The 14,769-nt window shown below is 35.0% G+C and overlaps 1 protein-coding gene across 6 annotated transcripts in view; it reads left to right on the top strand.

Annotated features, from left to right (window-relative positions):
* The window catches only part of LOC129744490 (retinol dehydrogenase 14), a 94,580-nt gene that overhangs the window by 69,793 nt on the left and 10,018 nt on the right, over nt 1–14,769 (top strand). Inside the window, exon 4 of one of the 6 annotated variants that reach the window (XM_055737023.1) lies at nt 11,204–12,006. The exons of 4 other annotated variants lie outside the window; for them this stretch is intronic. In XM_055737023.1, the coding sequence (XP_055592998.1) occupies nt 11,204–11,943 (740 nt within the window). In that variant the 3' untranslated portion in view covers nt 11,944–12,006. Of the gene's footprint in view, nt 1–303; nt 1,169–11,203; nt 12,007–14,769 lie in introns of those variants that run through there. One more of the 6 variants, XM_055737024.1, reaches the window with a different exon arrangement.

Raw genomic sequence — 14,769 nt, 5'->3', positions numbered from 1 at the left:
ACCACAAAATTGTTTAGCAAACGTTGCGTCGTCGCGCTGGAAAAGGGTCAAATATTGTTTTTGATGTTCTGTATGTTTGATTTTACTATTAAAGATTGTTTTATTAAGGAATGGTTTCTTGGATATTTTGTAGTGTTAAAGAAGCCAACGTTGTTTCACTAACAAAAAATTGTACAGTGCACGCACATATTACTCTTAATCATGTAAGTTTTTATCAAAAATAATACCTACATCACTTATACTTTCGACTAGCAACTTATTGTAGTACAACATTGAAGTTAAAACGAAATCAATTTGTTACAGAGAAAATTGTCGACGAATCTCAAAACAGCAACGTGTTTGTGAAACAAGTTGACTTAAGCTCTTTGGCATCGATTCGCGCCTTTGCCCAGGACGTTATCGACACCGAATCCGTAGTAGACGTTCTGATTCACAATGCCGGAATTATCTCGGGACGACAAGTTAAGTCTAGTCCAGACGGTTTCGAACTTACGATGGCCACCAACTATTATGGACCATTTCTGTTAACGCACCTGCTGATCGATTTGCTGAGGAAGTCATCCCAAGGCCGCATCATCACTGTAACCTCGAAGCTCTACAAGTATGGATCCATTGAGCCGGAACTCAGTAACATCAACCCGCTCATGGATTATTGTTTAGTTCCGATGAAGCTGTACAATTTGTCCAAGTTTGCAGAAATCATGTTTACTCAGGAGCTGGCTCTCCGTTTGAAAGGTTCCTCGATAACAGCAAACTGTCTTCATCCAGGAATTGTTAACACCGGCATTCTCCGTCAAGTTCCCTTCCCAAGCAACATTGTATTTGCGTTTCTACGAATGATTTCCCTTTCACCGGAATTGGGCGCTAGGACCACTATTCAGCTGGCCGTTTCATCAGATGTAGAGCAGATCTCCGGGCAGTACTTTAGCAAATGTCAGGTTACTAAGCTAAATCAGCGGGTACAGAATGCAGAAATTCAGATGAAGTTATGGGAAGCTTCTAAGGCGTTGGTGAAACTGGAGCCGACTGATCCTGTCATTTGAAATTTATTTTGTATACAAAAGAATAATTTTTAGATGAATAAAACTGTATATTGTTGCAAACGTTTACAAATGCACCATACTTTTTTTTAGCTCTGCAAAGCAGCACGGTAACCTTTTTCTAAATAAAGATAATAAAACTATAGAACGAATTTTCAATAATCTTTTTATTTAAAAAAAAAACATAAGTAAAATAAAACAAATCTCTCCATATTTCAGTCCAGTCCATATTTCATATTGACTTTTGGCAAGAATTTCGTTCAGTAGGTATTTGAAACGTTTTAAATACTTCTGTAAGACATACTGAGAAGAAAAGTTCCATCGTTTGCATACGCTTCTCAATTCTTAAGTTAGATTCTCATTCGTTAGTTTTATTATCAATTCCCAATGCTGCATTTTGCTTATGATATGCCCTAAAAAAAATGAAAGTTCATAAAGGATAAAACATGAAAACACACCTACTGTAGCAAAACTCGAGTGTCGCATTGCTCGTGCTCGAATTTTTAAAGGTGTTAAGTTGCATACTTAAAGGCGATTTTTATCAGTATGCTTTTCATCTCATACTCCAGCATTGCAGCGAACATTCGAGCAGTTATGCGGCATGGAATGTGTATGCTTTTGAATTTTTCTTTAGGCCAGGGAAGAGCAACCCGCGGACCTCGAGACTAGTTTGTACGACCCGCGAAGCTTTTCTTATATTGAATTTATCATACGATTTTTTTCCTTGATAGATTGTAAATCATACCAATTCAAAAACTGATATGTCAGTAATTTGATCAAATATGCACTTAATTTGTTTCGAGTTTACCACACAATCATTTAGATTGTTGACTTTTTCTAGTATTTCAAGCATTTATTGTGCTCTTTTAAAGGTAAATATTGCAATTTTTTTTATTGGAAAAATATTGGAGTTTTTTTTATTCACATTAAATTTTTTCCTAATTATCCGCTGTTTCGAAGCTGCGCTGCTGCATCTGGGGTAGTACGATGTTGCGTGAGCAACATTCTGGGTAAATTATAGACGAATTTACATCGCTTCGAGTTAAGTTTTCATAAATCCAAATGATTATGAAAAAAAACACTCCTTTGAAAAATTGGAGTTTGTTTTCAATTAAATTTGAACAAAATTAGCCTGGTAGGATAGTTAATTCTATCTGATAGTTCCATTTTAAAATAGTCAATCGGTCAGAGAAAACTAACATGGGGCCGTTCAGATACCACCTGGACAACTTAGGGGGGAAGGAGGGGGTATGGAAATGTTCACGGAGAGGGGGGTAGGGGTTTGGGTAAAGTCCACGTGGACTTACTTTCAAAATATTTTCTAAAGGTGAATAAATATTAAGATCCTTCAATCAAAATTTTAAAATTGCGAAGCTTTCCAGTTTAAGCAAGCTAAAAATATGATAATTTAGAAATTAATAATAATAATAATTATTAGAAATTAGATTTAGAAGAAAAAAAAAACAATTTCAAATCTGTCCACGTGGACATCCGGGGAGGAAGGTAGGAATTTGCCAAATGTCCACGCTTGGCCACGAAGGGGGAAGAGGGGGTCAAAAATCTCATTTTTCTGTCCACGTGGTATCTGAACGGGCCCCATGTGAATCAATCTTTGTCCATTTTCTTAACTTCTAATTTTTCCAATAATCTATATTTTTTATCATGTTTTTATATTTAACTTTATGCGCTTCTCGTTGGTTTGTATGAAACACGATTTTCTCGTTGTTACTTTAAATTAACTATTGGATTTGGTTTAGTTGTTACATTTAATGAATACGTTATATAAAAATTTAAATAGTTTCAACGCTAAGACAGTATAAAATGTTAAGTTTTAATTTAAAATTTTCTACGCCTAGTGGTTGTATAAATATAATTTTCAATAAAATTTCCCAAAAAAAAAATGAGATCATGAGGTCCGATAAAAATTCAAAACATGTTATAACCATTGAACGATGGCAATCAAAAAGCATTTAAGTAAACTTGAATTGTGTAGTAAACCAAGGAGATATTTTTTTTCCATTTCAACCACTATCAAATATCCAAATCCGCCTTCCAGCTTTAAAATTATTACGCCTGATTGTATTCAGCTTCAGAAGGAAACTTAATAGAAAAGAAGAGAAAATAGCAAAAATTTGTATTTTTTCGAATAAAAAATTCTAGCTTACCAATTGTTGGGTCTTTTCCAAATTTTAAAGAAACGTTAATTGACTACTCTTTTAACAAACTGCAACTCAAAATGTGCATTTAGCTCGAGTTTTCATTCAAAAATGTGTGAAATATTTAGAATAGTTTTTGGAGTAGTAAAAAATCGACCTTTTATGTTGTCGATTTGCGATGCTTCAAGGCACATACACATTTTCTCCTATGGCCTCCCATGACCATTTTCTCTTTATTTAGCCTTCCGGTGGAAAAGAAAGGCTAAATAAAAACAAACAATCAGCAGAAGCTGGTTTGAAATCTGCACTTTTTAGGCCAATCCACTTTTTTCCACCGAGGGGCCAAATCAACAGTCTTAAAGATCTGCCCTTCCTCAGCCAATTCCGTCTTCTTCCACCAGAAGGCCAAATCAAAACAAACAATCAGCAACAGCAGCCTTGAAAATCTGCACTTCCTAAGCCAATTAAACAAACAAACAGCAGCAGCAGCCTTAAAAATCCGCGCTTCCTAACCCAATCCGTCTTTTTCAACCAGACGGCCAAATTAGAAAAACAATTAGCGGCAGCAGCCTTCAAAATCTGCGCTTACAAAGCAAATCTGTCTTTCTTTATCGAAAGGCCAAAACCATCAAACATCAGCAGCAGCCTTAAAAATTAGCGTTCCCTAAGTTTTCTCCGTTTCGTATTTTAACACCAGAAGGCCAAATAAAAAGAAACAATCAGCTGCAGCAGCCTTAAAAATCTGGGCTTCCTAAGCCAATCTTCTTTTCCCCCCGGAATGTCATTTCAAAACAGAGAATCATTATCTGCGCTTTTTAAGTCAATTTGCAATTTTTCACCGGTAGTCTAAAACAGAACAAACAATCAGCAGCACCAGCCTTAAAATCTGCGCTTCCTATGCCAAACAAACAAACAATAGGCAGCAGAAGCCTTGAGAATTTGCTCTTTCAAAGTCAAACGGTCTTTTTCCTCTGAAATTCCAAAGAAAAATAAACAATCAGCGGCAGCAGCAGCCTTAGCAATCTGCGCTTCCTAAGCCAATTCTTCATTTTCCATCAGAAGGCCAAATCAAAACCAACAATCAGCAGTAGCAGCCTTAAAAATCTGTACTTCATAAGTGAAATAAACAAACAAACAGCAGCCGCAGCCTTATAAATTTACGCTACCAAGCCAATTCGTCTTTTTCCATCAGAAGGCAAACACAAAACAAATAATCTGCCCTAAAAATCTGCGATTCCTAAGTCACTTTGTATTTTTACACTGGAAGGCCAAATCAAAACAAATAATCAGCAGCAGCACCCATATAAACCCGCGCTTTCTTAGCCAATCCTAATTTCCACCGGAATGCCAAATCAAAACAGAAAATCAACAGCATCAGCCTTAAAAACTACGGCTACTAAGCCAATTCGCTTTTTTTTCACGGGAAGGCTAAATCAGATCAGCCTTAAAATTTGCTCTTACTATGCCGGTCTTTTCCACCGGAATGCAAAATAAAAATAAACGATCTGCGGCAGCAGCAGTCTTAGAAATCTGCGCTTCCTAAGCCAATTCGTCTTTTTCCATCAGAAAGCCAAATCAAAACAAACAAGCAGCAGCAATCTGCGCTTTTCCAGTTTCTCCGTCTTTTTTTTACCGGAGGAAAAAACAATTAAAGTAGCAGCCTCAACAATCGGCGCTTTCTAGTCTCTCCGTCTTATTTACCGGAGGATCATACAATTATAGCAGTAGCCTTGATACTCTGCGCATTTCCAGCCACTGCGTCTTTTTTACCGGAGTCGTAACGTTTTAAGAAAAAAAAAAAAAAAGTTAAAACGATGAATATGCTCAGCTGATGATTTTTTTTAAAATTTAGTTATTTCATCAAATTTGGAATGAAGGCCAATTCATTCAAATACTGGAACATAAAACACAACCATTAATAAGTGAGATCCTCCTGAGCCGATGTCCGCGAGTTCGAACCCAAGAGTAAATTATCGAACACAGTTGTACCGGATAAGTATTCTAATAACTGTCGGTCAACTGCAACGTTGATATGAAGTTGCGAATGCGTAATGATAAAACGACTATAATCGAAACAAAAAAAAAGTTAAATACTTTCTACTTTGATTACTGACGGGAATGATGAATGTTGAAAAATAATCATTGGGTGTACGATTTAAGATTCATTTTCATTACGACTCAAAACCAAAGTCTCCGAAAAAAAAACTGAATGTTCGACAAAACAGTATTTTTTATTCTGTGACTAGCTGATCCCGTACGAACTTCGTTTCGCTTTAAATCATTGGTACGTCAAAATGAGTTTAGAAAATGAATTCGAAACATTCTTTCGACAATTTTGGGGAAAAAGTTCAACAGTGTTTAAATTTGCTACTATTACTATTACTTGAAATTCAATTTAAACGGTTGATTGGGTTTTTATTAAAATTTATGTGAGAGTGTTTTCTTCTCGATCGGTTGCAAAATCTAGACATTATGGCAGAAACATGTACTATTTCTTTATTTGCACGACTCTTTTCCTTGACCTTCACACTTAAATTGGTATCAATTAACTGCCTCCAACAAAATTATTGCACAAAACACTGAACTTTCAATGAAACCCTCTTTTTCTGTCCCATGGCCCGAAATTCGATAATTGAAACCAACTTTACGTTCCTCAAAACTCCCTTGTGCCATTTTTTCTTTTCAAATTATGTGTAAAATAACGTCAGGAACTTGAAAACAGTGAACAGTGAATATAGACGCCCTTTTCGCCGACCCTTGACACGGAACATGCTACCTGGAGTCAATTGCTCATAGTTTATAACCCTCATCTGAACATTTTCATCTCAATCCGATGCATGATCACGACAATATCGCGAAAACAGTGAGCAACTGACATGGACGGCCTTTTTTTTTTACCACGATTCAAAACTTGACACCTGAAATCAATTATCTTTTCTGTTAAACTCCCATGTGTCAATTTTCATTACAATTCTATGCTCAATCAAGAGAATATCGTATAAACAGTGAACTGATAATAACCCCTTTTGCCGACCCCTGAGTCAAGATTTGAAACCTGAAAGCAAAAGAGCGTCCCTCAAAACTCCTATGCGGAAATTTTCATCTCAATCCAATGAAGAATAACGTCAAAATCGCAAAAACATTAATCAATGAATATGGACGACCCCTTTGGCTGACCCCTGATCCTAAATTTGATGACTGTAATCGATTGTTCGTCTCTCAAAACACTCATGTGCAAGTTTTCATCACAATCCAATGTAAAATAAAGCCAATATAGCAAAAACATTAATCAGTTGATATGGACGACCCCTTTGGCCGACCCTGACCCTAAATTTGATAACTGTAATCGATTGTTCGTCCCTCAAAACACTCATGTGCTAACTTTCATCACAATACGAACTAGAATAACGCCAATATCGCAAAAACATTAATCAGTGAATATGGACGACCCCTTTGGCCGACCCCTGACCCTAAATTTGATTCGACCCAAAAAGTTTGTAACAAATGTTTGTGATGATATTTTCAAAAATTTCATAGGGAATCGATACATTTTACTTGAAAATATGCGATTTAAATGAAGTCATAAAATTTTCATAAAACACTTTTAGAAAGCCTTTTCCAGTGGGATCTCAATTTAATTGAGAAAATTCATGAAATTTGTAAAACAAAATCCAGAATCAACTGTGAATATTAAATAAATTAAATCATTTTACTTGAAAATAAGCGATCCAAATGAAGTCATAAGATTTTCATAAAACAGCTTTAGAAAGCCTTTTCCAGTAGTATCTCAATATAATTGAGAAAATTCATGAAATCTGTATAAAAAATCCATTATCAAGAATGTAAACTGTAACTTTGACGAAATTTGCTAAGAAAAATTGTGAAATTATGAATTTTTCTGTGATTTTTGCAACCTTTCTCAACATGCAACAATGCAATGATTTTTAAGGGAACTTCAAATTAAACACTGTTTTTTAACCGTTTGTAAAAAAAAAAACAGATTGCTTACCCCTGCTTTCGGTCAATGTTGGTCTACTGAACTAGTGAAATGGATATTAACACAGCCACAGGCACAAGCTTTCATATGTTTCACATTTATTCATTTTCATTAAAAATGTTGAATGATTTCAAAGATTTTAAAAAATTTTGAAATGCGGTAAAGCTTTTTAACATAAGGAGTTTATTCGAAAAAAAAAATGCAACCCTTTATTTTTTTTAACCACTTTTGAATGCATGGGTAGGAATTGATGAAATTTTCAGTGAAGCTTCTTAGTAATATAATATGTATGTGTGCAAAATTTGGTAGAAATCTGTCAAGTGGTTTTTAGGAAAGCGATCAATACCAAAAATAATTGACATTTTTTTGCGCAGGATAGAGAAAAATTCTGATTAGTCCCAGTACACTGTGGTTCGAAAGGGCTAAAAGTGGAACTTTTTTCTAAGCGCCTCTGTCTTTCATCTTATCTCTTAAGTACCTTCAGAACATTTGCTTCTTCAAACATGCTTCATAACTTGAAAGCATCAAAAGTTAGCTAAAATCCACTTTAAAAAAAATGAAAATTCTAACTTTTTTATTTCAATAGATAGTGCTTTACTTTATACTACAAAGTTGTAGAATACGTAAAAATATGAAACTTTGTTGAATACATCAAAACTCTATCTCTTTTCAGAGCAGAGTTATAAAGGTTTTATTTGGAAAGTTATTTAAAAGTTAGTTTTTTAAACTTAACTATAGTTAGGTGGGGATTTTCATGAATAAGATGCTCTGAACATTTGTTGGGGCATCCAAATCACACGTTTTGCACAAGATTTCAACATTCTACGACGTTTCCTAGCCAACTTTTTGCAACTTTAAGTTTTATTTCTACTCAACTTCACGAGCGTTTATTGCAAAAACGTGAAAGTGCATTTTTAAAACTAATGAACCACATTGAAGCTTGAACTAATTGCAACAAATTGGTGTTGTTGTCATTTGTCTCCACGCGCTCATATTTGAACAAAACAAGCATATATTTTATGTGTTTTACGTGTTTGCAGCAAGGTTGCCGAAAAAAATTCTGTGTTTTTGACAAAAAAAATTCTCGAATTCTGTGATTTGAGCCTAAAATTCTGTGACGGTTTTCTGTGACGTTTTTTCTATGAAGTTCATAGGAAAATCATGTCAAACATCAACAAATTGGAAATTTCTTACAGTTTTAATTGAAAAAAATCAATTTACATTACTTTGTTTTCATATTTTCATGAATAATAGTCAGAAATAAAAAGTCGAAAATTACAAAAAAATATATAATTTTGGAAATCTGTTCAAAATTTAGAAAATCTGTGAATTCTGTGAAAATTTTAAAAATTCTGTGATCTGTGACACAGATTCTGTGACGAAATTTTGCTCAAAATTCTGTGATAATACAGATTTTTCTGTGATTTCAGCAACCTTGGTTTGCAGACAAAAAAATGAAAAAAAAAATTATTTGTAGGCTACGCAGATGCTACGCAAAACAAAGGCAGAAGGCAGTTGAAAAAAATTTGTGCACGTTTTTGCAATTAACGCTTGTGAAGTTGAGTAAAAATAAAACTTAAAGTTGCAATAAGTTGGCTAGGAATCTTCGCGGAATGTTGAAATCTTGTGCAAAACGTGTGATTTGAAAGCCCCAACAAATGTTCAAAACATCTTATTCATGAAAATCCTCATCTAACTATAGTTAAGTTTAAAAAACTAAATTTAAAATAACTTTCCAAATAAAACCTTTATAACTCTGCTCTGAAAAGAGATAGAGTTTTGATGTATTGAACAATGTTTCATATTTTCATGTATTCTACAACTTTGTAGTACCTATAAAGTAAAGCACTATCTATTGAAATAAAAAAGTTGGAATTTTCAATTTTCTTATAGTGGACTTTGACTAACTTTTGATGCTTTCAAGTTATGAAGCATGTTTATAAAAAGCAAATGTTCTGAAGACACTTAAGAGATAAGATGAAAGATAGAGGCGCTACGAAAAAAGTTCCACTTTTAGCCCTTTTGGACCACAGTGCACTGTGCAGTGGGAGACACAAAAACAGCTGAAAATCAGCTATTCGACCAAAGGTTATATCATAAATTGTTTAAGGAGTCCTAGCGGATCTAATCATAAGCTAAAATTTGAATAAAAGTGAAGATGATTGATTTCATAAAGTTCAGGAATTTGAGAGGTTTCATAGAATGCAATCCGAAAATTTCAATGGTGGAAGAGTTAAAAAGTTAATTTTTCCGACTGGTTCATCTAGCTCATCATTTCTAGAAAGTAGAAAAGCTACCCACCAGAAATATAAACAAAATATGGTGGTAAAACCGTGCACAAAATATTTGGACCCCTAGTAAGGAGATATGAGGCCCTTGGAGCCAAAGGGGTATAAGTGCATAAAAGTTTTCTTCGAGAAAACACGCTTTAAAGTTGTTGTGTTTGACCATTTTCCATATATTTTTCGAATATTTGTATTCTGCTCTCGAACGTAAAAGTATGTAAATAAAATAAAAAAAAATTGAGAAAATCACCAAATATAGTTTGAAATACGAAAAATTGTTTGGCAACATTATCTCAAAATAGACCATTTTGTCACTTATACCCCTTTGGCTCTCAGGGCCTCATATATAAAAGAAATAGTTTTGGGCAGCAAAACAAACTCTTTAGCAAGTACTTGGCAGATTTCCATCTTGAAACTTTTCGTTGACAAGTATTGCCTGTATTTTCCGGAGATAAACAAGAAAAATTTAAAAAAAAACCTGGATGTCAAGTAGGACTAAGTGGAGTAATTTTGAACAAAATTATTCAGTTTTTTTATACTTTCAGCTCAAACTAGTAGCTCGTTTATGCTTGAAATTTGGAAAGTAACTAAAAATGAATGACTGACTCCCTTCTTCATATTTAGAGTTGTTTTTTATTATTTTCAAATTGCAGCTTGTGGGCGTTCAAAGCTTGTTCGTAATTACCCCCTGTTCTAAATATTGATGATATATGTTTTGATATTGGCTATATTCCTAGATTGAAACCGCATCTAAAAACTGCACTCTGGTGAGATTTTCTGATAATTAAAATTTACTGTTAAAAAGTAATGGGTTATTTTAAGTTTTACATAGATGGGAGGCATCCTTTCATATAATTACAGATCCACAATTCAAAAAACTTTAAAGTAATATTTTTAGAAAATTTTCAAGATTTGAATGGTTATCGTTAATTTGATTAATTAACCCGTACCTTGAAAAATATGGGGGAAATATGAACACTTCTTAGTGCGTGGGTGGAAAAATTTTCAAACAGAAAACTGAACTTAAAATTTTCAAAAACAACATTTTATTTTTATTAATATTGACAAGGGAGTCAATTGATAATACACGTCTCAAAACGATTTTCGTTTCTCAGAGACATTACATATGTTAATAGCTATAAATACAAAATTTATATAGATAGGTTTGCAAGTTTTAACTGTATCAATAAAATGATAAACAATCACTGAGGTGGAATGACAAGAAGTCAAATATGTGGTTTTTGAGCCAAAAGAGGATATTTGGCTTAATTTTCATAATTTCGACCAAATATTTTTTTAGAGTTATTTTAAAGGTAAAGATTCTGGTAATAGAAAACGTTATCTTAAAACGCCTTGATTTGGAAAAGGGGTAGTTCATAGTTTATATTTTAGATGGCGCGAGTTGTGTGTGTGATACTTTTGAATTAACTTTTGGAATCATGAAAAATGTGTATTCTAAGTGTATATACATTCAAACTCTACTCTGATAGCAAAGGATGGTTTAGAATAATGGACAAATGACTAAAGCCAACATCTGAGCTGTAAATAAATTTTAATTTTTTTCGTTTTTATGAACCATCAATTTTTAATTTGTTTTTCATTGACACCATTAACAAAAATCTAACGAATTCTTACTCAGGCTTAGTATATTGGAGAACTACAAAGAGCATTTTTAATAAATTTTTTAATAAAATAACCCGACACGACTCTATCTTCAATTCACAGACGAAATCATTGCTGACTCGAACAATAAGAACATCATCATCAGACAACTCGACATCAGCTCACTGGCTTCGATCAGAATTTTTGCTCAGCAAATCATCGACACAGAATCCGTTGTAGACGTTCTGATTCACAACGCCGGAGTTGCTCAGGGATTCAGCAACAACGTGACGGCCGATGGACTGGACTTTACCATGGCCACAAACTATTACGGTCCATTCCTACTGACTCACCTCCTGATTGACATGCTCCGAAAATCTGACCAAGGACGAATCGTTGTAGTTTCCTCCAAACTGTACCAACATGTGGCAATCAAAGAGGACCTCAGCAACATCAACCCACTGAATCATTTTGCCATATTCCCTAGTCAACTTTACAATCTGTCCAAATTCGCCGTAATTATGTTTACCTTGGAGCTCGCTCGACGCCTCAAGGGCACTCGAGTGACGGCCAATTGCCTACACCCGGGGGTAATCAATACAGGAGTTTGGCGTTACATTCCTTTCCCGCTTAACATCCTGTTCAAACCAATTCAAATGTGCTTCCGAACGGCTGAGGAGGGTGCCCGGACTACGATTCAATTGGCAGTTTCCAGGGACGTGGAACAGATATCCGGTCAATACTTCAGGGGTTGTAAATTGGACACGTTAAACAAACGAGTTCAGGATGTGGATATTCAGCAACGTCTTTGGGCAGCTTCCGCTGAATTAGTCAAGCTACAGGATAGCGATCCGAAGATTTGAAGAAGTCATTGATAAAAGGGTTGCAATGGCGTTACAATTATTGAATAAATATATACTTTCTGACTGTTGTTTTACTATTTGTGAAAGCAGAAAATTGTAGTGCATAAAATAGGAATTATTGATTTTTTGTTAATTTTTTTAAATAACTATTACACTCATTTTTATATGATTTGTGCTTACGTAAGAACTTTAACTATACACATAACACACGACGTATTACAGGACACGACACATAACATTCTTACTTAACGGTAAAGTAAGAACGTTATGTGTCGTATCCTGTAATACGTCGTGTGTTATGTGTATAACTATTACACTATCTGGATTTCAAGAGCTTCTATTTAACATGACCCCATTTTTTGTTTAAATTTCCATTGTGTAATGTTAAAATGCTGGAAAAGGACTGTATGGTCTAAAAACAAAATGCACAATTTCCGTCGTGAATAAATTTCGATACCTGTGTAGAGATGAGATGAAGAATATGCAGAATATAAATTAAATTTGATAAAAATATTTGAAAAATTGTATTCGGCAACACTGAAGATAAATAAAATAAAATAATGGCAATGTTTGTGATTTTGGCAACACTAGGCAAAACAAACAAATCAAAGCCAGTCATTGATCTATTCTTGTGAGCGACAGACGTGTCTGCGTGAATCTCTAAATGGAGATTCGTAAAATCACGACAACCTGGTCCTATCAATCTTGAGTTCATGAAAAATACCTTTCAAACAATTTAAGGAATTTTAGGAATTATGTTTATCAAGTTAGGTCGTGAGACGGAAAACTATGAAAATAAAAAAAATAAACCTCTCAAACTTGCTCTCCTGTTTCATTTCGTGTGTTCACAAAATCTTCCAAATCTTTATAACATTTCGAAATAGTTACTTTTTATGTGCCACCAAAAGGTTTTTTTGTATTGCTGATTGCATATTTCAAGGCGATACCATGACAAAAAAGAGCACTAAAGTTTAGTGCCACTAACACATCCTACGGAGCGTATTCGATAAAAAATGCAACACTTCGTTTTGTGAACAACTTTTGAATGCATGAATGGAAATTGATGAAATTTTTAGTGGAGCCACCTATTAATGTAATGTGCAAGTGGTTTTTGAGATAGCTTCCAATACTGAAGTTTATTGTCAAAATTTTTTTGGAAGGGTCGAGAAAAATCCAGAAAAGTCGAAAAAATAGTGAAGTTTGTTGATTCCATGAAGTGAGAGGAATGTGAGTGATTTTTTCAAGCTCAATCCGAAAATATGAATTAGGAAGTTATGAAAACAGTAAATTTTTCTGACTGGTTCATCTAGCTGACTCATAAATAGGCTTTACTTCAGGTAGAAAAGCTGCCAACTGGTAAAATTAACGAAATACGGTGGTAAACTCGTGTTCAAAATATTTTAACTGCTTGTGGAGAGATATTTTGAAAAATTCCGTAATGGACAGTAAAACGAACTCTTGCAGGAACCCAACCAGAAACTTTTCGTTGACAAGTCTCGCCTGTATTTCCTGGAGATAAACAAGGATTGAAAATTGAAAATTTAATGTTCAGTGCTTGAGGACGCTAACGATCTGCGGAAACTACAAATTACTCATTCTTTCATAACGATTGACAGGATGTATGGCAAAATATAAAGAAGACTGCCTCCAAATGCCACCGTTTTCTCTGCAAAGCTCTTCAATAGGTCCCACAATGTTGATACTCTATTTATGTTGGATCTGGAATCGTACCATTTAGCAAAAACGGTGCTGGAGTGATAAAAAGTCAAATATGTTGTTTTTGTGCCGAAGGAGGACAAACGGCTAGATTTGTTATAACACTTATAACTTGAACTAAATTCAAAGTTTTGAGTTATTTTGAAGGTGACGCTCCAGGAAACAGCAAACGTAATCGAAAAATTGTCTTGATTTGAAAAGGAAATGTGGTTCATAGTACGCATTTGTAATATAAGGGTTTTACACCTTTGAAGGGGTCTATTTAAACTTACCGGCTTAACTCCGTCTCAGGGGCTCCTACGCTTAATTTGGGGCTAACTGTTGGCCTGGAGGTGTTTGGGAGCGGGTTTTTTGGCCACCTCGATTGTGATTGAGGCACTTTGAACCGAAGATTTTTTTCTTTGGAGGTTCCACTACGGGCCGTTCTTCTCCTTTCTGGCCACACGACACGTGCGCAAACGCTTTTTAGTGATTTGTCTCCCACGGCACTGGAGACCACGTCGGAACTAAAACCCCGACCAACCCTTGCTTTTTCGAGGCACCACGGATCGCGGAATACAGGGCGGAACGCCAATAATGAACCGAAGGGGCTTTTTTTCGTTTTCAAAAACCGATCGACTTCGGTTGGGCCGACACGTCTGGCTTCTTCAACGACTCACAAGCAAGAGAGCCTTTCAACCCTTTCGCTCCTCGTTTCCGGGGTTTTCCGACTTATTTCGGAGTTCGCAAACTCCATAGAGAACGCAAACTCTTTCATTTACGCCAAAGCAGTTCTCTGCCAGAGGTTCTCAAGCCATTATTAACCGCCCCTTATTTCCCCCCAGACCATCTACGCTCTTTATATATAAATTAAATTAATGGGACATATTTACATGTTACACATTATAGATGGCACTAGTGTTGCCCAGAATTCAAGTCGAAAAATTACTTCATCGGACGCTATCTCAAAAACAACTTACGTTACAATACGTTTCTATTGGTAACACTTATAGTTCACTATGAGATATGGATACTGGAGTCCCTCAAGGGAGTAATATTGGCCCTTTGCTTTTCTTACTTTATGTGAACGATGTACAAAAACTTCCTCTACATGGTGTCCCAAGGCTTTTG

This window comes from Uranotaenia lowii, chromosome 2 (assembly GCF_029784155.1).
Source record: "Uranotaenia lowii strain MFRU-FL chromosome 2, ASM2978415v1, whole genome shotgun sequence".
Classification (NCBI taxonomy): Eukaryota; Metazoa; Arthropoda; class Insecta; order Diptera; family Culicidae; genus Uranotaenia; species Uranotaenia lowii.
This window is presented reverse-complemented; position numbering and strand designations above follow the sequence as displayed.